Raw genomic sequence first — 25413 nt, forward strand, 5'->3', positions numbered from 1 at the left:
ACCCTCGTCAGCTGCCATAGAGCATTCTGCATGCCAAAATATGTGTTAGCCATTTGCTGCATGACTCACTAAAATATGCTTGCTCAATAATATTTACAAAATTAAACAAAAACACAGATTAACTTTGCTTCATTACTTAAAATGTGTCTACAGTCTGCTCAGTAACACACCGTAACAAGACAGCAGAACTGCTTCACTCTTGTGAGCGGATGAGGGCACGCGACACCCCGGTATGTGCCATTATGTCATATAATATTCATTATTCACTTTCTGCACATCTACCTGAACTCTTTGATATAACAGGTTATATCCAAATATGGGTTTTTGGGTCACAGAATTAATTTCTGACGATATTTTTTGTTTAAAATTAGTTTTCCAGTTGTTATGAATATTTTGCATCTTTAAATTTCACGGAAGCTCACCAGATTAGAGAGTCATCACATGCTTCGTAAACATATTGAGTGAGTCAGAACTAGATAGAATCTATGCTTTCATTTTTTTACTTTTGTTTTTCTTTCGGTCTTTTCATTTTATTTTGTCATCAAAACACAAGCTAGTTACACTTCCGAGGTTACAAAACCCTAACAGCCAAGTTAACAAGAAATTCACCAAACAAGAGGGTCTACAAATGTTTCTTATACACATTGAGGGAGACAGAATTCCTGATAAAGGTGGGCAGCTAGTCTCACCTACATGAAAAGAGTCTGGTTGGAGATTTGATACTTTCACCAAACAGCATTCATCAGCAGAAATGAGCAGTCAAAATGGAGAAGAGGACCTCACAAGGTTCTCCATATACGTAGGTGCTGATGCATGGACTATTCTGGACATAATATGGGGTACAGGAAGCCAATGTAGTGACCAGAAAAGATAAGCAACGTGGCCTCAGCTGTTTGAACACCTGATCTGCCAATGCACTTTGAATCATCTGCAGCATCTTGGTGACAAATGTTGGTGCTCCTGTCAGCAGAGAGTTGCAGTAGTCCAGACATAACAAAACCAAAGCCTGGACCAGGCATTTTGCTCTATACTTCATCAGATATGGTCCGATCTTATGGATATTGTATAAAGTGAATCTGCAAAACCAGGAGACCATTACAACATTATCAGTGAAGACAGCTTTTTATCAAGCATCGCTTCACGGCTGGCGTGTGTTAGTGATAACAAGCTGACCTGAACAGAGATGGGGTGCTGAACAGACGGACAAGCTGAGATAACAAGAAGGTCCACCTTTGCCAGTTTTAGCTGGAGATGGTTCTCCTTCATCCAGGTTGCAATATAATAATAATCAGTTGGACATGCAGAGATTCTCAGCTCCTAGCTGACTGATTTTGTTGAAATATGCACACTTACTCTTCATGAAAATTTGTGGAGACAGTTCACTTTTCATTGAGATATCTCAAACTCAGCCTGCTGTACACATTTTTGAAATTTCAAACTCTATCATTAAAAAAACATTGGCAAATTTACAATATCATCTGTCTTAAAATGGAGAGACATTCTCAGTGACTTCAACTACAAATTACTCCCTGAAATCAAATCAGGTAAATTACATGATGTTTGTGTCCATAAAACTAAACAATAAAAACAACTTCACTGATGTAGAAATCTATGAAAGATTGCACTTTATGAAACTGTGACTGAATGTGTATTTTGTATTTCCATTACACTCAAAACAACCTCCTGGCTGCATCTTCTAAAGATTAGAATGATTCAATATTTCTCTGACACTAATTTATCGATCTACTCCCTGTCTGTGAAAGAAACTTCAACCACATAATTGTAAAATGGTATTAAAAATGTATTTTATGTACACTACTAGTGCGTGTAATTACATTCTGTTATCACTGTTGTTTTTGAACAGGACTCAGTTACATTCCCTTGTTTGTTATTTTATCAGAGCACACTTGTTCACAAGATAACTGTTTTTAAAGATTTTGTTGGTTTGCCAAGAAATCTTAAATAAAGACATGCCTACAGCATCCTCAACAAAACACACGCACTATACTGTACTTTTAGCTCTTACTGGATGAATAATTTCCCATGGTGGCCCTAAAGTTGAAATCTTTTTTTAGGTCAACAGACGCAGGCAGAGAAAGCAGTGCCAGGGTGCTACCGAAAGTGACAAGCCCTCTGTGTTGGCACCCTTCAATTTAGCACACTTAAAATGGCTCGTCAAACACCTAGCTAGAGGTCACTTGGTTGCCAAGTTTCAGAATTTCTGTAATGAACTGTCTAAAAAAAAAAACTGCCGTCAGAGAATCCTCCAAAGAGTGGGGGGTCTCTCAGTTGGTTGTAAAATTCACAGGAGAGTATGCAGACAAACACGGCGTTACAGAAAGACATTGGAGCAAGCTGGCCCACACCTACACACCACACCACATCACACATAAACACAGGGGCCCACAAATACACTTCAAATAACAAAATACGCATGTGTAGTACATAATCGAATACTTGAAAACACACCTTGAAAGCAATAAGACAAAGACATACACCCTTGTGTGTCACTGAAGGATCTGAAAACACGCAAACCACACAGCATGTGCTCCTAGATGCACAGAAGGGGGCGCGGGAGCATGAGCGCGCAGACAGAAGTCCACACGCGCGCACGCGCGCGCGCGCACACACACACCGACGGGCGCAGCGCGCCCACACTGCCGCTCCTCGAAACAACTCTGACCTCATCAATCACTCTACAAGCGGCTGAAAATATATTTTGAAACACAAATTAAATTGCCGAGCAGAGAGCTGAAACTGCCTCTCCTTTAGTACCAAATATAGTGTTTCGATTTATATCAGCCGTCGGATTATCAAACCTGGCTGTTAGCCAATAATGAGGAAAAATGACGAAGGCGGAGCAAAGAAGCCCATGTCGTTGAGCTCTACAGACAAAATGCGATGGTGCCAGACGAGCAAGGAAATCACACGTGTCCATTTTCAGGAACTTCAATCTAAATGAAATAACTGAACATGATTATTATGTTAAACATCCTGCCCCCCGTGACCCTGCACTGAAATCAAAGGCTTGGGGCAGGGATTGATCATTACCTGGAAAACCATGTGGACCATGTGCATCAGATACAGGCAACAAACGGCCTCATGCCTAACCGCTTAAACGTCTATAAATACCGTATTTGTTCAATCCAAGGTGTTCTTATGAAACACACCAAGCCAGCAACTTCAAAAATTAATATTCATGCGTACAGTTATGTAAAAGAGTAAGTACGCCCCATGAAATCGTTTTTCCTTTTTTAACACATGTTGACATATCAAAATTTTATCTTTATTTAAACAATATCTACACACAAAGTAAATAATATAACAGACATAATTCCACATTTACATTTTGAAGTCTATGTTATAATCTGTATAAACATAAATGCAAACTTTTCACATGTTAAAAGTAAGTACTCTCCTGCATTTATGACCACTTAGAATCAGGTGCAAATGATTAAAACATCATTAGAAAGATCTCATCTGAACCTGTCTTATTTAAACCTCAGTGATGAACTGGAGTTTAAACCCATCAAGAGCTCCACTGGGTGGGGGGGGGGGGATTACTGTCCACTCCCAGCTAGGCATAAGAGAAAATGCAGGGTCTTTATGAAATAAAACATTTATTACACAAAAAAGTTCCAAACAGCAGAAAAGGCATACAATGCCTGCAAATCGCAATCCCAAAACACAGGAAAGGCCAAATACAGGAAACCGATGGGAAAGTCAAAAAAAAACTGAGCAAAATGGTCCAAAATCCAGAAAATAACAAAAGTACAAAGCATAGTAAAATCTTGCCAAGAACTACCGGGTAGTAATCTGCATCTCACACCCAGCCCTGCTTCGCATTCCTGCCTGACTGAGCCAGCTCTCATCCCGCAGTTATGGATCTGGATTCCCTTACCAACATTGTTCTAACACGCCGGAGGCTGCTCCCCTTGGACACCTGATACGGACATGGGTGAGATTTACACCCTCTTCCCCAGATTTTCAAGGGCTGGCGAGCCATCTGGATCATGCAGAGAACTAGGGTTCTAAAGCACTTCCAATAATAACCACTAGAGGGGGATATCAATGTCAAACCCAGCTAGTAATAAGGGCAAGTACTGAACCTCTATTACATAAACACTTATGCTTCAAAAAGTGTTCTAATCACAATGAAGCTCATTTTGCACAAAAGCAAAATGGAATTGCCTGAAACATGAAGGCAATCCAAATCAAATACATTCCTAAACAGATTCGCCAAGTAAGACCAAGAAAGAAAGCAGAAAGTTAAAATGTCAGAGATCCACTGAATTCACAGTAAAGAAGGGAAAACTCACAACTCCTAATAACATTAAAAAAGAACTGCGGGAGAACCTCCAGATTTATAGGGTGGAGGGCAATTCTTGGTGGTGATCGGCAGGTAGCTCCACCTCCTAAGGGACCACCCACAAACCATAAAGAATATAACACTGCAGCTTACATACATAAACAAAATCAAAAACAATGGATATTTCACATCATCAACATAAATCAAAGAATCAAAAATTAACAAAAGAGAAATAAAAACTGAATCTGAAATCCAGCCAGGAGAAGAACCCTAGTCAAGCCAGGACAAATGTCAATAAAGTCTCATCACTCAGTAGCACATTTGAGATGAGCCACCAGGAACTGTGGTGAAACCCTCACCTTTACAGGGCTGATGGGCAGGTGGTCTGACCACTTGGGGTACAACTCACAAAACACAAGGCAAATAACACATGCTTAGAGAAAATACAAGGAACAATGCAAATTATTAACTAAAGTAACATTAACATAAATAAAGAACTGAAAAAGTAACAAAAAAGACAAAATGAGCTGAACCCCAACCAGTGTAGGAACCCTAGCTGAAACACAATGCCAAGACATTTAGTTTGACTTGTTCTGTGTTGTTGAAGTGTTTGTTATCACTCTTCCTAAATCAAAAAGCTCCCTGAGGCCATCAGAATGAAGATTATAGACACTTACAACTCTAGAACTGGAAATCAACCATTCCACCACCCTAAAGATCATCTACCACTGGAGAAGACTTGCCCCAGGAAACTCTCCCCGAGAGCAGAATGCAAAATGCCTAAAGAAGCCTCTCAGAAACACAGAATTTCATCACAGGACCTCCAGGTAGCTTTTGCTACTTTTAATGTCAAAGTACATGAGTCTAATATTAGAAAGAGCTGCACAAATTACAACTACATGGGAGATGTGCCAGGAGGAAACTTTTTCTGTCCAGAAAGAACATCAAGGAAAAATGAATGTCCACCTGAGAACATCTACTGTAGGCAAAGACCAGGACTTCTGGAACAATGTACTCTGGACAGAAAAGGCAGATAGGATTATTTACCTAGTGTCAGAAGATGAAAACCAAAGACAGTACTTTACAGGAAGAACCTGATAGCAACAGTAAAGTATTATGGTGGAAAAAGATCTAGTTTGGAGTTACTTTGCTGCATCGGGGTCTGGGCAGCTCACCATTTTAGAATCCATTAGGAATTCATCATTGGACCAGAAGGAGCTTGAGGATAATGTGAAACCATTAGCTCAACCATTAGCTCAACCAAAAGTGGAATTTGCAACTACCCTAAACATATTATGAAATATGCCAAGAATTGACTGAAATGCAATGTAAGGTTCTAAAATGGCAAGGTTAAAGCCGGGGTTTGAATCCTGTACAGATACAGTGGTGGTGGTGGGGGTGGTGGGGGGGGGGGGGGGGCGTGTGTGCTGTGGACACAAGACACCCTAAAAACATCACACAGCCAAAGGAATTCTACATGGAGGAGTGGGAACAACTGCTGGTCCTTGTCAGAGTCTACTAGTTACAAAAACATTACAACCAAGGGGGGAACTACTTTTTCCATAGATGAAAATGGCATATGCATGTTTTGGGTCTTCACTTTAATATACAGTATATTTTAGAATACTATAGAGTAACAGACAATTACGTATAGATGGACAGATAGACAGAACAGATACATAGGCAAGGCGCTATAAAATAGATAGATAGATAGATAGATAGATAGATAGATAGATAGATAGATAGATAGATAGATAGATAGATAGATAGATAGGAAAGGCACTATATAATAGATAGATAGAAAGATAGATAGATAGATAGATAGATAGATAGATAGATAGATAGATAGGAAAGGCACTATATAATAGATAGATAGGAAAGGCGCTATATAACAGACAGATAGATAGATAGATAGATAGATAGATAGATAGATAGATAGATAGATAGATAGATAGATAGATAGATAGGAAAGGCACTATATAATGGATAGATAGATAGATAGATAGATAGATAGATAGATAGATAGATAGGAAAGGCACTATATAATAGATAGATAGGAAAGGCGCTATATAATAGATAGATAGATAGATAGATAGATAGATAGATAGATAGATAGATAGATAGATAGATAGATAGATATCGGGATTAATCTATCTATCTATCTAGATAGATAGATAGATAGATAGATAGATAGATAGATAGATAGATAGATAGATAGATAGATAGATAGATAGATAATCCAATCATCCATTATCTTAACGTGTTTTTACATTAAAGGGAGGTCTGAACGATATTATCAGTGACGACAGCAGCATTAAATAGCATTCACTATCAAATGATATTTCACATAATATGCAAGATTGTACACGGTGAACAAATTCTCATGAACAAGGAGACATCTTTTAAGAACATGAAAGTGCATCCCATTTGAGATGTGAATGCATAATTATGGTGACAAGATATCAGCTTTCCATGAATCTCGATTTAAAAGAGTACTTTGTCCACTACATGATCGCGCATTGCTGTTGCCTATCTCGACAGCACCAGACAAAAGACAGGAAACGATCATCATTCAGGGGCGAATCTATCAGGACATACTTTAAGCGATATAAAGCCAGTTTAAATGAGTGTATCATCTTAAAATACGGGAGATATAGGAAGGGGAAACAAACGGAAGTATCTGCAACCAAACGTCAGGACTTCCCTCGGACAGTGAACGGGTGTCGTGTGGTGGAAGGCGTGGGGTATGAGATAGCTGCACGGACGGTCGGTCACTGGCCTTTAAGTCACAAGGCTGCTGGTTGAGATTCCGAATCTGCTTCTGTGAGTGACCGTGATCGGGTTACTCAACCCGCCTGTACTTCAAATAAAGAAAAACAAAATGTTAACAAACCCTGATAAACAGGTCACCCTAAAAGCGTTAGACAAATATACAGTACACTAATAACAATAATATTATGCAAGCTCAGATTAAACTGAAATGGATGCTTCCGTCAAGATGTTGTCATCGAAACTCTGCTCTGAGCAAGAAAAAAAAAAAAAAGATCCGCCCATGGACGAACTGACATACACGCGAGAAAAGGCAAACAAAGCCCCTTTAAGCCCGAAGCCCCCACCCCGTCATGTTGTCCTTTCAATTCAAAATCTCCATTCGATTCGCCTGGAAAATCTAGAGCAGTGCTGGCGATGTCCGCTTTTTCAAAAGCCGTGGAAAATGATCGATGCTGATATGTGTCGCCTACATCATAATAATTTAAATTACAGGTAGTTTAAATAAAGTTCAAAAGATTAAGCATTTCCAGAAATAAGTTAATATTTCAGACTCGGGACGGATCGCAATTTTGTAATGTACACAGTTTTCCTCAACCTTAAACCGTCCATTTACTGGAACCGTGAATGATGAATCTGAAACATCCATTTATTCTGAGGATCCATGAATAAATAAATGAAACAGCCAGCCAGCTAGATAGATAGAGAGAGACAGATAGACATGAAGGGCACACTATATTATAATAAAACAGACAGATAGACATGAAAGGTAATAATAAAACAGACAGCCACATAGATATGAAAGGCACTATATAATAGCGGACACAATGATTGAATATATTGACTATATAGCTACTTGTATTTCACCAGATGTACCTCCTGTAATTGATTTGCACTAGCACACGTCCTATACTTTCTTTACAAAGACTAACATTTATTGCTGTATACGGAAAACTACTTAATTTCAGATTTATAGGAGTCAGATATAAGACACGATGGGTTGCCATGAAACGGACCAAGCTGAGAATGCTGCTGCAGGTTAAACATGTACTCACTCACCGTCCTAGAAATAAATTGCCATGAAATACACATTCCTTCGGTAGGGCCATGCGAGTTCACTTTAATGCGGTGTGTTTACACCCATTTACTGATTTCACAAACGATTTATTTAGCCAAAGCTGTTTACAAATAAATGCACTTGTTCTCATATTTTACAATTGGGCCGCGACAAGTTAAAATGACTCGTTGCAGTCATCCATTAAGTCAGTTGTGAAGAATGAAGCTTCACTGTTGTGGTTTACAGCTCAGCACTGAGCCACACCACACATTAAAATTCGGCTTAATCTCTTAAGAGCCCATATCTCAATATCCATTCTATTATGCCGAATTAATGTTCTATGTCAGCCCCGATCCTAGAGTGTGCCATTCTTAACTTGCTTTATCGGGCAGGACGCCTTTACTCTAATTGGATTTGAATACATTTACGTGGGAAAGCAAATCAAAGTTGCTCCTTAGCACTTTTCATTCAAATCTCGGGCGAGGTCCAGGCAGATCGACTTTCTGATTGACATCTGTGAAATACAGCAGTTTAACTTTTGTCCTAACACTAGCTTGGAGAACGGGAATAACACTGAATACCGAAACTCACATGTGAAATAGACCGCCCAAATTTATACAGGCAGCTGCTTCAGTTATTCACGTCAAACATAAAGTAGAATGTGCCGTGCTACAGGGGATCCACAAGTTCTTCGTCTTAAGAATAGCAAAAAACAATAATCTTAGAAAACGAGAAGGAATTTGTCACATTGTTAGTAAAATTACAACACGTCGGGGCAAAAACAAGCAAGTTTTCGTTTGAATAATCCGCTCCCCTTTTTGCTAAAAACTAAAACCTATCGTGAAGGAACTGCAAAGACACAAGGAAAGCCTCCGCGTTCTATTACAGTATTGATAATGAGCTCAGTGTAGCATAACGGGGGGAACCTGAAGTGACTTCGGTTCAGTCTTAAACGCTTCATCTGTTTTTTGATATTATCGATCTTATATATAAGTACCGGTCTCTCTTCCAATTTCTACATTAAGTACCGACACGTTTTCTTAGCTAACCATCTTCAATCGGACTCTACGGATCCCTCCAAAACCCACCAAATCTCACCCCAAATATCCTGCAATTCGATCGAAGTTACTGTATCACCATAAATAGAGTACCGCCACTAATTTGATAGTATCATATATATATATATATATATATATATATATATATATATATATATATATATATATATATATATATTATATTATCCTCGTGATACTCTCAGTATACGAAATGACAACGTTTGCCATCCCAAGCAGAACAAATCATCTTTGTTTCCTACTCCTGCCCCACCGCCTATCACTTTTCTGTGCCCACTTAAACACTGCAGCAAGTAGCAATGCGCACACAGATAAACTCAGCCCTGTCCGAAAAACCAGTAACGCAGAAAGCAGCCTCGCACGGGTGCCAATCCATCCAAAGGGCTCTGGAGGCTTTTAAGAAAACCTCTGCACACCAAAAGGGGCTCTGGCCCTGAGGACATATTTTGTTACACGCTGCCCCCAACCTCTTATTCCTTGTGATAATTAACAACATATCCATGCACTTTAACATAGTGTCTGAGCATCCTGATTGCCCAAGCTGTAAAATAACAGAATGAAACGGTAGAAGTTTCGCCCTACTCGTGTAGGCGTGTCCGACACGTTCAGTCTCTTCCACACAGAGGCAGTCATTCCAGAAGTAGCCAATCAGAACGGCGGTTCGGGATTACAGGCCAAGTAAAATATGAATGACAACATTCAAGATTGAAGAACTTCAAAGAGACATTTGCACTTCGCGTTTCGTAGAAAGCTTGTCGGTTGATTAAAATCCTAGATGCGGCGGCGATCCACTTCATGTGGGTCCTTCTGTAATGCTATTTCAACTGCTTAACTAATTCGACTTTACAGTGCGTCTTTTTAAAAGCGTCCTAGCAAGCCGCACTTTGTGAAAGGCTTCTATTAAATTCGATAATTACACCCAGCACACGACTTTGAGGCATTTACCATCAATTCAAAATACGCCAAGACCTGCATATAAAATACGTGTGCACCTATGTTTTTAAATCATTTATCTGAGCTAATTTTAAATTTCTGACGGATCTGGGGCAGCTGGGCAACTTTATACCAGAAATGCAATGACTGTGGTGTATTAATTGATTGATTTGCAACACCTCAAACTATTCTTCATTTTGAAAACGTTTTTTAAAGACTAAGATGGTGAATATAAAAAGTATAACATTAAGACGTACAATTATTTAGAAAGAGTAGTACTGCAAACCCAAGAGTGGACGTGGCAAGTAGAATCAGACAAATATTGCAGGGGATCATGAAATAACGGACCACCAGTGACACTTTGTGCTGGTACATCCTGTCCCGATCCGGAGAAGGGGTTGGGTACTGACAGCTGGTCATCCCCCTTGAAAAACGGGATCCTACAGTGTTCCCAGGAGAAAAAAAACGAGTAAAAGAAAAGATGAAAACGCAGCAGTAGCAGCAGCACACTGTAAAATCACCAGCCGCTCTCGGCGCGTTAGTATAATTCTTTTGAAAACAGAGAACCCATGAAGCTTGTCCTGGTCTCCGAGCAACACATTTCCTTCAATCATAGCATCCAGAGGAGGTTAGGAATCCACGAACGACCCCAAAAAAATTCCATGAATATTGCTATTCAGAATATCCCAGTCCAAAATCAAATGGGCATCCAAGGCTGAGAAAGCATTATCCACCACTCAAGGTGGTGGGCGACATGTGCTCATAACTCAATTATTTCTTGTAGAAAAAGTCCGGATTTTTTCGTTATTTTGGGGTCAATTAAAGAAAAGAAAAAAAGATCCTTCGATAATAATAAAATATTTCTTCCTAAATCCAAATCAAGCCATGACAGACATCATGGGCCATAAGAAAAACTGCACCCTCTCCCAAAACATGAGGATGAATGATGTCGATAAAGAGGCCCACCAATGGCAGTGGGGCAGTTTTGCTTTAAGAAATTAAGGGACGGACAAAGACACATTTAAAGATTTATTGTGTTGTTTCACTTTTTATATCACAGCTTCAACGCAAAAGCTCATATTCACGATGTTCTTGCCTGTAAATCCCCTCCAGCCAAAAATAAAGGAGCTGTATATTACCAGTGCAAGAGTAATTACAGGAGCTACAGGACCCAGCTGCTTCATAAACCAAAAGCCATATGGTTTCTAATTCTTCTTCTTTCAACGTATAAGGATAAATCTGCTCACTTCTTTATTAGTTTTCTCATCCAATTATCCTTGGGGGAGTCCAGTCGAAAGGAGGTCATCGGCACCCGAGTGCTACATTCAAGTCTGAGCGGATTTCGTTGGCCAGTATCAGGAGGGCAAGAAGAACATCATCGCCTCCACGGGACCCTCTCCCATAAGAAGACACAACGCAGCCCGATAAAGAAGCAGCTCCGCAGACAGCCTTCCTCAGCATGCTGCCCGGATTTCAGTTTTCACAATCTGTCAGCTTGACAAGGCATCCGCAGGGTAAAGTTGGATGGCATTTTTCTCATTTATGCACTCTCTTCATTTTCTGACCAAAGACCAGAGGTGTGCACAAGCGATGTATGCCTTCTTTATATCCCTCTTCAATTCAGGTGCCCTCCTCTTAACTTCTGCTCTGCGCAACCGCGAACGCTCGTCAACCCAACTTCGGATGCAACGTCTCCAGTGTGGGCGCTATACTAAACGCCAGACAGCAAGTGGCCGGCTTCGAGCATTAGCGACTCCTACTCCGCACAGTGGGATAAGAGTGACAATGAAATCCAGTTGGTGGACACCCTCAGCGCCACTAAGCTCTCTGCCCGAAAACAAAAGGCTGTGGCAACGTGCGTCCAGAGCCGAGCCCTCCCTGTGTCTCCCGGCGGCTCAGAGAAGGGGCGCGAGCGAGCGTGCGAGCGAGTGAGCGAGAGAGAGAGAGAGAGCGCGCGCACGGGGAGGTGTTTGAGGGGCTGGGGGTGGTGGGGGAGGGGGTGAGCAAGGCGAGAGAATGAGGGAGAGACCGAGAGAGACGGAGACACTGAAAAGAAAAAAAGCTTTTGGGAATTTCTCCTCCACTGTCTCCATTGGGAGAAATCGACACAGAAATGCAAAAAGGAGATGCCACAAAGACAATTCCCTGCTCTTCTCTAGCGGAGATCCAATCTTTCCACTAATCCCTACGACAGGTGTTTATTCTCAATGCGAAACTTGGGCGCTTTTGCATTAAAACGACAGATGTGACCGGTACATTAGCAGTTTAACCATTATTAGTAGACGCGACTTAGACTTTCACTGAGACCAAACAAGAGCAGCTTTGTCACAACATACCATTTTTTACTGCATAGAAACTTTAACTTATTAAAAAAAACATACATACGTGAGTTTATTTATAGTCAAAGCCAAAACATTACTAATGGAAGGAGAAATAAAATATCAAAATGTGTTTCTAAGTGTGGTAACAGCTGACTAGAAATATATTAATAAATTTTTTTGTTTTTTAAAACACCTTTATTATAACCATACATCCATTTTCCAACCCGCTGAATCCGAACACAGGGTCACGGGGGCCTGCTGGAGCCAATCCCAGCCAACACAGGGCACAAGGCAGGAACCAATCCCGGGCAGGGTGCCAACCCACCGCAGGACACACACAAACACACCAAGCACACACTAGGGCCAATTTAGAATCACCAATCCACCTAACCTGCATGTCATTGGACTGTGGGAGGAAACCGGAGCGCCCGGAGGAAACCCACGCAGACACGGGGAGAACATGCAAACTCCACACAGGGAGGACCCGGGAATCGAACCCAGGTCCCCCAACTGTGAAGAAGCAGCGCTACCCACTGCACCACCGTGCCGCCCTTTATTATAATCTAAAAAGAAAAATAAAAGGAAAGCATACATCACATATAACCAATAATGACAACAATTTACATTTAGGAAAAATACTTGACACTCATAGTGGTCCTAAAATGGCATTTTGCTGGGCTGTGTGGTTCCCTATAGAACCTTTGCGTCACAAAGAAACATTTTATCCTGGGAAGGGTTCTTTGGGCTTTGTACAGGTTCCTAATATGGGGATAAAACAGAAGTCTTTAATATCTACTAGGGTACCTTTGCAGGATATTACCAATCAAATAAACCACGAACTTAGCTTGTGTTATTATATGCAGCAAGAATTATTGTAAAATTAGGAATGCATACGTGTTAGACAAATCTGTTATCTCTTCATGGCTATTTATAGACCCTGTTATAGATCTAAATGAAAGTTGTTTTTCCTTTATAAACTTTCATACAGATGGTTCTTTTGGGAAATAAAAATTGTTCCCCCCAATGGCATTTGCTCTGAATAACCACTTTGGCATCTTTATTTTAAAGAATGGAGATAGATAGATAGATAGATAGATAGATAGATAGATAGATAGATAGATAGATAGATAGATAGATAGATAGATAGATAGATAGATAGATAGATAGATAGATAGATAGATAGATAGATAGATAGATAGATAGATAGATAGATAGATAGATAGATAGAGCCAGATTAAAGCGATTCCCCCACTGCTACCTTTTTCATTTAAAAATGCAGACATTAGTCTCTGTTTTCACCTTTTATCCACACTACCCCAGTGTTTTTAACCTCTAAAAATGGAGTCTTCTGAATATACTCTCCAGATCCATATACTTCTGAAAATGCTGGCTCAATGTTTCAGTGTGGATGGGTGAAAATGTGGAGATATGAAAATGCAGACTTTAATTGTGCATTGATTGGTTTGTGCTTATTACATGGCCCTTCCCTGATTGGATCCTGCTCATTAAAAGATCTCATTCACTGATAGGTCACACTTCACGAAAACAAACCATATTTCAACACAGCATACATAGAGGAGCTGCTTTCAATGGTGTTTGTTGTGTCGCTAACCTGTATGCGTCTAAATTGTGTACAGTCTGAATACTGAATACATGCATAAAACACATGTTGCTATAGTTCTGAGGTAAATCTCATGGTCAGCAGCATTATCATCCCTTTAAGGAGGAAAGGCATTACATGATAGATAGATGATAAAAACTTTCATTAGAAGATAAAAAAAGCACTACGTGATAGCCAGTACAGACGTTATATAATATCTCGATTGTAAAGGCACTATATAATAGGTAGCAGACACAATAATTGTACATCTTGAGTATTTAGCTACTGGTAGTTACCAGATGATTGGTCCAGATGTACCTGCAGTAATTGACCTGCACCAGCACACAATCTGTTGTGAGTCCCTGTTTTTGAATGACTAATATTTACTGATGTATGTGGAGTGTTACTTCTGATAATTTCTATTTCAATATTGGTATGTTTTCTGTTTACAGTTAGTTTTTGGTGTAGCCATAAAGTATCCTGAAGAAAAAAAAAACATTACAAAGAAAATGAGAACATTAAGTACATATACTTGATTATAACTTGGATAAAATGTAAACAATTTTCTACCCACTATTAATATGATGGTGTCATTGAGAGATTAAGTTCTTAATAATCTAAAGTTGTCATTATCTCTACAGGAGTTAATGTGAGACCAAACTGTTGGTCTGTTCTGACCCAAACATGATCCAGACATCTAAAATCCAGCACAGTATTATCACCTGGTCATATGGCTTGCAAGGTTTATGCATATTTGATTTTCAATACATTGTTGTATTCACTCTCTGTATTTGTTTTCATTGTCGTATTTGTAAAGTACAGTACTACTGTCACTAGTCTGTGTGGAACATGCAATTAAGAATTTCATTGTACCGTGTGCACATGACTATGAACTAGAACTAATGTCCTAGGTCAGAGCACATTTTGTTAAATAGTAATAGCTAAAGCATTGGACTTTAAACCACACAGTTGGCAATTAGGTTGCAGCACAAACTCACTGTGGGACCTTAAGCAAGTCACTTAAACTGTGTCCAAATTGTTAAAAATACAAACAAGTGTGTTGTGCCCTGATCTTGTAAGTTAAATTGTATAAAGGTGCCAGTGAAATACACAATAATGATAATAATAATGATGATAATGCTATTTCTACTACTACTAATGCTACCTGTTTAAATAATGGAAAACACAGACGGGCTTCCAGACAAATCTAGGTTGATTTCTTCTGCTCTTGTCCTTTTAAATAAAGAATGGTGAATCTAGATAGATGCAATAACTCTGGTCTCCTTCTACCATACCACAGAGCCTTTGACCGTCTAACTTCCCGGCTATAGACATACGTATTGACCTCTGGCAGATAGTGTGACGGTTATAGCACTGCCCTGGTGATCCTTCCTGTCTTGCCACAAAGCCACTACTGATGTCAAGGAAGACCCTTCTAACGATAAGGACTACTAAACCTTCACCTCTGTTATTCTTGAACCCCTGTGTCCTTATTTTATATATTAAGCAATTAGACAACCGCCAGCTGGCCTCCATGCCCCTGCTTGGGCATAATGTTGTGTGTTGTTCACAAAATGATGGGAATGCCTGATGAACAAAGGCAGGTGGCTGTCATAAGTTAATAAACCATGTAGGCTACGTCTGTGCATTTAGGCTTCACGTCGTCTAGCTTTCACAACGGGGTGAAATGGCTGACAAATAAAAGGCAACAAGAAGCACAAAGGAAGAGGAATATAAGGACTAGAATGTCCAGTGGAAAAAAGCAACAAGATGTATATATAAAAGAGGGATATAAGACATGTCTGGTGAACAGGAGTTTATAAATACATGGCGCTTTAGATAAAAATGGACTTACCATTGCACCATTAACCTCATGTTTTGTTATTCCAATATCATGATAAGGAACAAGACACTCACAATTATTGTCAGACTGTTCTCTCCCTTGCTAGTGTAAAGCAAAACTCCAGAAAGTTCTTGCTGCCAATTGGCAGTTCAGTGAGTATATTGCATGTCGTGTGGAAAGCCCCTAACATGATCCACTGGTGGGTCCCCCCAAACTCCTTATTCTAGAGCAGTGATTCTTAAGGTCAGTCTGGTGGGCCCACTGTGGCTGCAGGTTTTTGTCCCAACCACATGCTGCTTTTTAGTGGACTTAATAAGTGAGTGGTAATTTTAGTTTCTGTTTTTAGTGCCAATCCAGAGTTGACAAAAATGGGTTTGCAAAAATTTTGATTTGGTTGTATTAAGCACGTACAGTGGAACCTCGGTTCACGAACGTCTCGAAACACGTACAAATCGGTTTACGACCAAAAAGTTCTCCAAACTTTTGCATCTGTTCACGACCACACACTCAGTATACGAACAAGCCAGTTTCCCTTTTGGTTTGTGCGCGCTGATGATTTCCGCACGTGTTCAGTCTCTTCCTGTGCAGCGAGCGAGAGAGACACACACACACACACACACGCGTGAGCGCGCGAGAGAGAGAGAGAGAGAACGTGCGAGAGAGAGGGCTGGCCTCATAAGGGCTTGTTTTTAAAGAGATTGATTCCAGCATTGTTTTAACCTCGTTGTATTTAATGAAGACTTTTTTCTATTGGATTTTAACCTCCACTTCGCTTCTGTTTACAGCGATCGGTTCGTAGCGTGCATTGTTGCAATGTTACTTTTCTTGGTGGTTTATTAAATTACGGATTTTTCAAATGTTAATTTTTTTTCCCTGTGCTTAAAACTCATTAAAAAAAAGTGTTTTTAGCGAGCGGTTCGTAGCACTATAGCGCAAACTCTTGCAGTGTTAGTTTTCTCTGTTGTTCAATGTTTTCTCAGTGTTATTCAATGTTTTTACATTTAGTTTACTATTAAGCTGTACATTCAATGGTATAATTAACTATATTTGTGCTTAAAAATCTTTAAAAAAATATATATTTACATACAGTTCGTATGGTCTGGAACGGATTAATTGTATTTACATACAATCCTATGGGGGAAATTACTTCGGTTCACAATCAACTCGGGTTACGACCAGAGTTTTGGAACGAATTATGGTCGTGAACCGAGGTTCCACTGTATATATGTTAAATATTGGGAATAATTTCATTTTTATGTATGTTTTTTAAAAACTTTCATTGCCATTATCATTAAGGTTTTCAGTCTGCTTATTCAAGATGTCATTCCCTCAACGGCACAGAAGTGGATATGGCACTGAGGTAGCCACAGTCTTTCAGTATTCATTTGCCCCCATGTCTAATAATTTCATTGTTAACTGACATTTTTAGGATACAATTAAACTGCATAGTAAAACATGCAAATTAAAAGGAAAATGAACAAAGAGAATTAAATATTTAAAGCCATGGCAGTAGTAGTAGTGTTGTACCATGTTAGCCATTATGGCTGTAATGAGAATTTAAGCAAAATGACACCTTTTATTGGCTAACTGCACAGATTACAACATGCAAGCTTTCGAGGCAGCTAAGGCCTGTTCTTCAGGCAATATTGCAGTCAGTTCAGTTAGCCAATAAAAGGTGTCATTTTGCTTGACGTCTCATTAAAGCTATGGCAAAAATACAAATATTTCTGTATGAAAGTTAATTTCACAGTGCTGTGGTTGTCTGAATGCCAAATAAAACCAGAAAAAAATAAAATTAAATAAAATTAAAAAATGATCAGCTGATTTCACAATGAGATCAATTTAAAGTAAAATGACTCAATGATTATGAAGCAGGCTAGGACACAAACCTGTTGCAACAGTGGGTGCCCAGGTCCGAGCGAGAGAAGCACAACTCTGGAGCACCCCACATGTGAACACTTTCTAAAGCTATTCTAAGAAGATGCCGTCTCCTGATCTGAAGTGTGTCCTCATCATTCAGACCAGGTACTGGAAGACACCCTGTCTTGCTTTGATCTTTCTCTTTATCCTTCTCTCTCTCTCTCTTTCTTCCTCATCCTATCCATAAAACCATCCCTTGTTTTAGAACATAAGAGCAATTTGTACGTGAACAGGCCATTTAACTCAACAATTTTGTCTGTCCTATAAAACAAGCATTAAGTCGAGATTTGAAGGTCCCCAATGTCTTAATCTCTACCACACTACCTGATAATTTATTTCATGTGTCTGTGGTTCTTTGTGAACCATTTCTACCATTTATGTGAAATCAGTCCTTAACAGTGCCCCCATGATCCCCGGAAACACACACAACTGAGTCAAGGGGTGATATAGCTATGTATAGATTTACTGTATACTCTATATATCGTAGACAATCTATTATTCTCAGAATGGTTGATTTCCATTTAGGCAGTGGGTGCAAGGCCAGGGAACACAGCTCAACGGGAGTGCTAATGTAACCTCAGTAGGTTACTAGTTGATAATAATGTATTTTTTTGCTGTGACTGGCAACATTTTGATCCATCTTAGTTTCTGCTTTTTTACATGAACATTTTTAGCGATGAAGTTAACACTGCTGACTTTGCTGTGCAAACTTAAAATCAAATGATATTTTAATTAAGGAAGATGTGTATTAAAATGCATGTATCTAGTATTGGGTAATTTTCATTTGAGGGGAAAAAAAAACTAAGCTATGGGGTGGGCCAGTGAGGGGCCCAATACTGGACAGCCACTGAATTAAACTTTATTATTAATTTGATTCAAAAATTTCATATTCTGTTGTTATACAACATTACATCACTGTGAGGCTGACGCCCTGCCCGGGGTTTGTTTTCTGCCTTGCGCCCCGTGTTGGCTGGGATTGGCTCCAGCAGATCCCCGTGACCCTGTAGTTAGGATATAGCGGGTTGGATAATGGATGGATGGATGGATGGATACTGGATAGATGGATGGACATTACTGTGAGTTTAATTTGACTTTTTTGACACGGCTCAAGAGAAAAAGAGTCCTTAATGCCAAAGAGAAAACAGATGTGTGCAAAGTGATCTAAATTAAGTGCAAATATGTAATTTCCTAACTTGCTTAATACAAACTAGGGTCTCCAGTGGGGCTAGTACAGGGTGCAAGGCAGGAACAGACCTTGGACAGGGCACCAGTCAATTGCAGTGAACACACACACACACACCAAACACACACTAGGGCAGATTTTGAATCACCAGTCCACCTAATCTGCAGGTCTTTGGACTTGGCACCCAGAGGAAACCAACACAGAAAAGGGAAAAACATGTGAACACCATGCAGGGAGAACTTAGGACATGAACGCTCATCTGCTTACTGTGAAGCAGCAGCGCTACCACTGTGTCACTGTGCCACCCAAGTACAAATATAAAATACCAAATAATTGATTAAATAATTATTCATCCTCTTTATTTCCATGTTTAGTAGATGCTCCCATGACAGCCATCAGTCTGTGTGCGCATATGCCTCTGTCTTTACACATCTGCACACTGCTATTTGTCCCCTTTCTTCTTCTTTGCAAAACTGCTCAAGCTCTGACAGGTGTCATGAGGATCATGAGTGAATAGCTTCTTTATAAGTCCAGTCACAAATTTTCAGTTTTATGGTGCTCTGGACTCTGACTCAGCCTTTCCAGGACATTCACATTGTTGTTTTTTTAAACCATTCCTGTGTAGCTTTGGCTTTGTTGTCTTGCTGGAATATAAATCTTCTCCCAAGGTTCAGATTTCTTGCAGACTGCATCAGGTTTTTCCTCCAGGATTTCCCTGTAATCTGCAGCACTCATTTTTATCCTCTACCCTAACAAGCCTTCCAGCCCGAAGCTACCAACACCATGCTTGACGGAGTGAATTGTGCATTTTTGATAATATGCAGCGTTCAAAAATGGCATTTAGTCTGATGGACAGAATGCTCAATTTTGGTCAAGCCACCACAGAATCTTTTTTTTCAGCTGACATCAGAGTTTCCTGTGTGCATTCTGATAAACCCTTGCCAAGATGTCATTTGCCTTTTTTTTTTTTAAATAGTGGCTTTCTCTTTGCCGTGCTCCCATACACATGTGACTAGCGAAGCACCTGCGTACAGTCGTTGCCTGCACAGTCTCTCCAATTTCTGCCACTAGAACTTATAAGTCCTTCAGAGGTCTCTTGGTGGCATCCCTTACTTGTCGTCTTCTTGCGTAAACACTCAGTTTTTGTCAACGGCCTGCTCTTTTCAGATTTTCAGCTCTGTCATACTCTCTACATTTCTTAATAACTAATTTAACTGGATCTTCAGTGACTTGTTTATTTTCTCATGTCCATCCTCTGAATTGTGCTTTTCAGTTCCCTTTCCATGGAGTTGCTTGGAGTGTTCTTTTGTCTTCATTCTGTACATTAGGCCACTATACTGACTCTCCACAAATTGTCCCTTCCAGATCAGGTCCATTTATACCACAATCAATTAAAACCCCAGATAAGTGATCTCCATTAAACTAATTCAGTGACTTGTAAAACCAGTTGGCTGCACTATTGATGATTCAGGGGTGTCATATTAAAGGAAGACGATACTTTTGTGATCAATAATTTTTAGTTTCATAATTAACTGTAGTACTAGGGTGTTGTACCGTGTTAGCCATTATGAATGTAGAGAAAATCCAAGCAAAATGACACCTTTTATTGGCTAACTAAAAAGATTACAATATGCAAGCTTTTGAGGCAACTCAGGCCCCTTCTTCAGGCAATGAAATTAATAAAATTACATCTTTGCCTGAAGAAGGGGCCTAAGTTGCCTCGAAAGCTTGCATATTGTAATCTTTTTAGTTAGCCAATAAAAGGTGTCATTTTGCTTGGCTTTTCTCTACATAATTAACTGTGATAGTTAATTATCAGCCACCCACCCTTCCTCCAACAGCAACCCTGGTCTGGATTAAGCAGGTTAGAAAATGACATGACATTTGTAATGAATTTATACCACTGATCTGTTTTCACTTTGACATTAAAGAGTCTTTTTCTCGGTGTCAGAACAGCCAAATTATGGTAAATCCCCTGCGATTCAGTGTTCTATAACAATAAAGTGTGAAAACTTCCAAAGGGGTGAATACTTTTTAGGGGCACTGTATAATCATAAGATTGCATGTGAAACAAATATGATTAAAATACAACATCTTACTGAAATTTCGGGTTGAAAAATATAAGGTCATTATTGTCACATGTGCAGAGAAATTCTTACTTGCATATTCTAATCAACATGCAACACGTAGTTCTTTTACAATGTGAGTGGTGACAATATAAGTAGTTACAAGAAATTAATATTGACAGACACTAAGAGGAGCTGGAAAAGGCCCTGATATGTGAAACAAGCAGCGCGCTTGGCAGTACCTCAACATTGACAGTAAATGTTGGCATAAGCCCCCGTGTGTCACGTTCTTATCAAAGCGTGTACGAATTCATGTACTCACAAACACTCCCTCCCTCCCTCGTGTTCACTTGCATACACAGGGTTCTCTTTGTTTTCCAAATCCTATTGAGAAAATCACTTTATTAACATAGTTCACATTTGCAGCTTGTATCTACAGCCTTTTCTTCCACTCTGCTTCATGTGTCCTGTTGTGACATCCATCACGGAAATGAAATGGACTTCTGCTGCGACTCAGATGAGGTTTCAGCAATCTGCCTCCTGTCTTACAATAATAAGAAGGACGAGCGCTACTTCAGGCTATTGGAAGAGACACAACTCAGCCCAATAAGCTTCTAAACAATGACATAAACGATGAGCTGTAACATTTGCAGAAATTAAAAATCTATTGCGGAGACACATTCACAGATGTCTAGGAACTCTCAGCCCCACTGCCAACATGGCACGGTGCTCTGCTCTTTATTTAATGAATTATCTACTAAATTAGAGATAAGTGCAGATGAGACACAGAGTGAACAAAAGCTGCAAAGATAGGAGTCTTCCTCACTTCAAAGCCTTTTCATGCAGTGCATTGTGAACTGGAGAAAGTAACTTAAATCAAGGGCACTACTGTGAAGACATAAAAACTAAGGACAGATTTAGAGGAGCAGGGCTTGATAGCTCGCTGTCAGGGTCTGCCCTATAGGCTCCATTATTATTATTATTGTATATCAACTATATAGTGGAAATTATTCATCTTTGCTGCATCAGCAGTTTAAAGGAAAAGATGCATTCAGCAGGTTTTTCTAGTTTATATATATCAAACTGAATATGATGACTTTTCTCCAATAAAGGCCCGTTCAGGGGTTCTGATAAGAGAACTTGACACGTTTAAGTGAACATCTGACTTGATTTGTGGCTTTGCTTTAATGTTTAAATCAAGCCCTATTGTAAAGGGAGCCAGCTGCGCTTATTCATTATTTTACTGTCTCTGGAGTGCATGTGGCTAGACAGAACTTAAAATGTACAAATTGAGCCAGATTTGCAGCATAAAGCTAAGGAAAGGGTCAAGAATGTTCCAAATAGGCCTATACTGGCTAAAGTTGATAGGGGTGGAAAAGGACCCCTGAATATGCAGAGCAGAGCTAGATATATAGGGACTGGGAGGTCACTCAATCTATTAAAAATGGAGTTATATTGTCTGGAAAAAAGTATAAATATTTACCTCGAAGAGCTACAAATAGGGACATGGAAACCCCCATATGATGCTCAAGTAGGGTTGTCTTGAGTAAAAAGGGAAAATGTAGCTGGGAGAATGTAAAGCCAAGGATGATTTCATACTCTAGAAGAAAGAAAAGGGAAAAGGAGGTTCCCAAATCTACACTGTAACCTCTCAATAATCACAATAAGGCCATCACTGGGGAAAAGTGTGCAAACCACCAGATGAACTGTCAATGCCTAACCCTAAACAAGTTTGCTTAAAGGGTTCACAATCCAGATGGAAGGTCATAGATCCTCCTTTTGGAGACTAAACATTAAAGCACAGCTAAAGGCATTGTTCTATCCATGCATTAGTATTTAAACTGCACCAGTCCCAAAGTGTTTGTGAAAAAATTAAATCTACATTATATATTAATGAAGGAGATGAAGGGTGCAAAGAGACCTCGGGATTCATGGGAATGTTAAGAGGAGCAGTATGAACCGATAGGATAGCCCTAAATTATCTTCAACAATTTAAAAACTGTTGAAGAGTAATCATTTTGAAAGAGACTCTTAACGCACTGCGAATATTTCAGTCTGAGTGCACACTGTAAAACGCTTCAGTAATTTATATATTATATATCAGGATCACGTAGCTTTGTAGATGGATACATTTAGCTTTATATACATAGCAGTCTCTAACAAAATCATCTTTCCATCCGCAGCTCTGAAGGACTAGATGACAAATGACCACGCCCCCATATACCTCTCAAGCTCCGCCCCTTCTGGCCTTGTAGCCATATTAATGAGAGCCCAACATTTTGACCTGGGATGAGAGAGTGATACAGCAGGATAATCTCAAGCTTAATTTTGTAACCTTGATTGCTAACAGTAGTAACTGATACTTTTTTTTGTAATGTCATTATTTGTTTTTTGTTGAAATTAAATGGGGATTAGCAGGTTGGCACCCCATAATTTTGAACCCATGTCCACCCATTGCTTTCACTCTATGTCTCTGCTATATGCTATTTGGTAAAAGCACTGTTAATGTTTGTGATGCGTCATCTATTGAAATGACATATGTAATGCATTTTATTACTAAAAATGTCACAGTCTCTTGTACAGGGAATCTGCAAGGAAATCTAGTGCTGCTAGGTGAGCTCCTCAGGGGTACCTGTAAGGCTTTATGTGCAAGTGCTGTCCGGGTAAGCCAACAGTACTTATAAAGGCTTACCCAGTAAGGCTTCCAGATCCAGGCTTAAAAAGCCCCATGTATTCCATCTGCGGGGGCTTGGGGTTTGGAGGAAGCTAATGCTAATGGCTTGATAGGTAAAGAGGCTAGAAGTGAACTAAGCAAGGGGCAACTAAGAAGGCCAGTACGGTTTTCAAACTCTTTGTTCTTATTGGCTATTTGCTTTGATTGTTTACCTGCTTTCTTAATAAAACCTTTTGTTACTTTCTTTCCTCTTGTCAAAAAGAAGCTTAGGTTTGGGGACAATGCATGAGTGTCCTCTACAGGTAAGCCTGGAGGGTGATCCACTGGCACGTATGTGTGACTCTCTCTAAATCTTACTGGTAGGCTGACTTACAAGAAATATATTATTTATATATATATATATATATATATATATATATATACTAGCTATACTCTGTGGCTTCACCCACATAGGAATGAAACAGGACAAACTTTAAAAATCAATAGACGTTGGCAATATATCTGCTCTGTTCAGCTCTGATTGGAAAGCGTTTCCAGCGTGGGGATAAAAGCAGATGGCCGTGATATCTCTGGTAATCAGCAGTTACCCTCTAAAACACACAGGGCTCTGATCTCTCTCTCAAAAATGTCAAACATTACTTCTTAACAATCTGTAGATGATAATGTCTGTTGAACAAACAGGTATCGCTAGCTAAGCGGAGGCAAGGTGCACTCCAACACGTGGTGAGACGTAGAGCAACTCGAATGGAGGCAGGCGAGTGAATGAGGTAGGCCCCACCCCCCTGCTCTCGGCCCACAGCCACTCTGTTGGATTTGCATAAATACATCGGTACCACAAGCGAACTGAGGTACTTAGCGCGATGAGAGTAGTTGCAAAATCAACCGAAAAGTTGAAGCAATTTATAGAAAACAACCAGATCTAAATCCGTTAAGTAATTCTCTCGTGAAAAGCAGACAGACATACAGACAGAACACGCTTGGACTACAAAATTTTTAAAACCGTTTCTTAGTGAGTGCCTATGGGCCAAGGGTAACCTACATTCCAAATTTCAAGTCCCAAGTCCTCATGGTTTGTGAGATTTCGTGATGAGTGAGTCAGTGATATTTGGCTTATACATTTTATATATATATATTTTATATATATATATATATATATATATATATATATATATATATATATATATATATTATTGCAATAGACGGCCAGGAGCCCTGCCCCGCTGGGATGCCGGGAAGAAGGAGGAACCGGGAGAGCGGCGCCTCTTTTCCCTATGTACCCGGCCAGTCCTTGATCCCTGGGGGACAGCACTTCCAGGACACCAAGAAGTGCTGACAAACCAGGGATGGTTTATGCCCGGAGTGCTTCCGGGTGCAAGGGCAGCACTTCCGCCACACTGGGGAGTGCTGCCGGAAGTCGGTCATCAGGAACCTGGAGTACATCCGGGAGTGTATAAAAGGGGCCGCCTCCCTCCATTCAATGGCTGCAGTCAGGAGGAAGAGGACAGACATCTGTGGAGAGGAGTGGAGGAGGTGAAGGATCTTGGAAAGGACTGAGAAAAGGGTGATTGGTGCAGGGGCACTGTGTGTAAGAACTGTAAATAAACGTGTGTTTTGAAGACATGGAGGTGTCCGTCTGTCTGTGTCCTGGGCTGGCTTCCACAA

General features: G+C 39.9%; 1 protein-coding gene across 9 annotated transcripts in view; it reads right to left on the reverse strand.

Moving 5' to 3' along the window:
• Positions 1 to 25413, reverse strand: part of agrn (agrin) — a 553557-nt gene that overhangs the window by 284528 nt on the left and 243616 nt on the right. For 2 of the 9 annotated variants that reach the window (XM_028807852.2, XM_051931031.1), the window contains exon 1: positions 10402 to 12018. The exons of 6 other annotated variants lie outside the window; for them this stretch is intronic. In XM_028807852.2, coding sequence (XP_028663685.2) covers positions 10402 to 10564 — 163 coding nt within the window. In that variant the 5' untranslated portion in view covers positions 10565 to 12018. Of the gene's footprint in view, positions 1 to 10401; positions 12019 to 25413 lie in introns of those variants that run through there. One more of the 9 variants, XM_028807853.2, reaches the window with a different exon arrangement.

This window comes from Erpetoichthys calabaricus, chromosome 8 (genome assembly GCF_900747795.2).
Source record: "Erpetoichthys calabaricus chromosome 8, fErpCal1.3, whole genome shotgun sequence".
Lineage (NCBI taxonomy): Eukaryota > Metazoa > Chordata > Cladistia > Polypteriformes > Polypteridae > Erpetoichthys > Erpetoichthys calabaricus.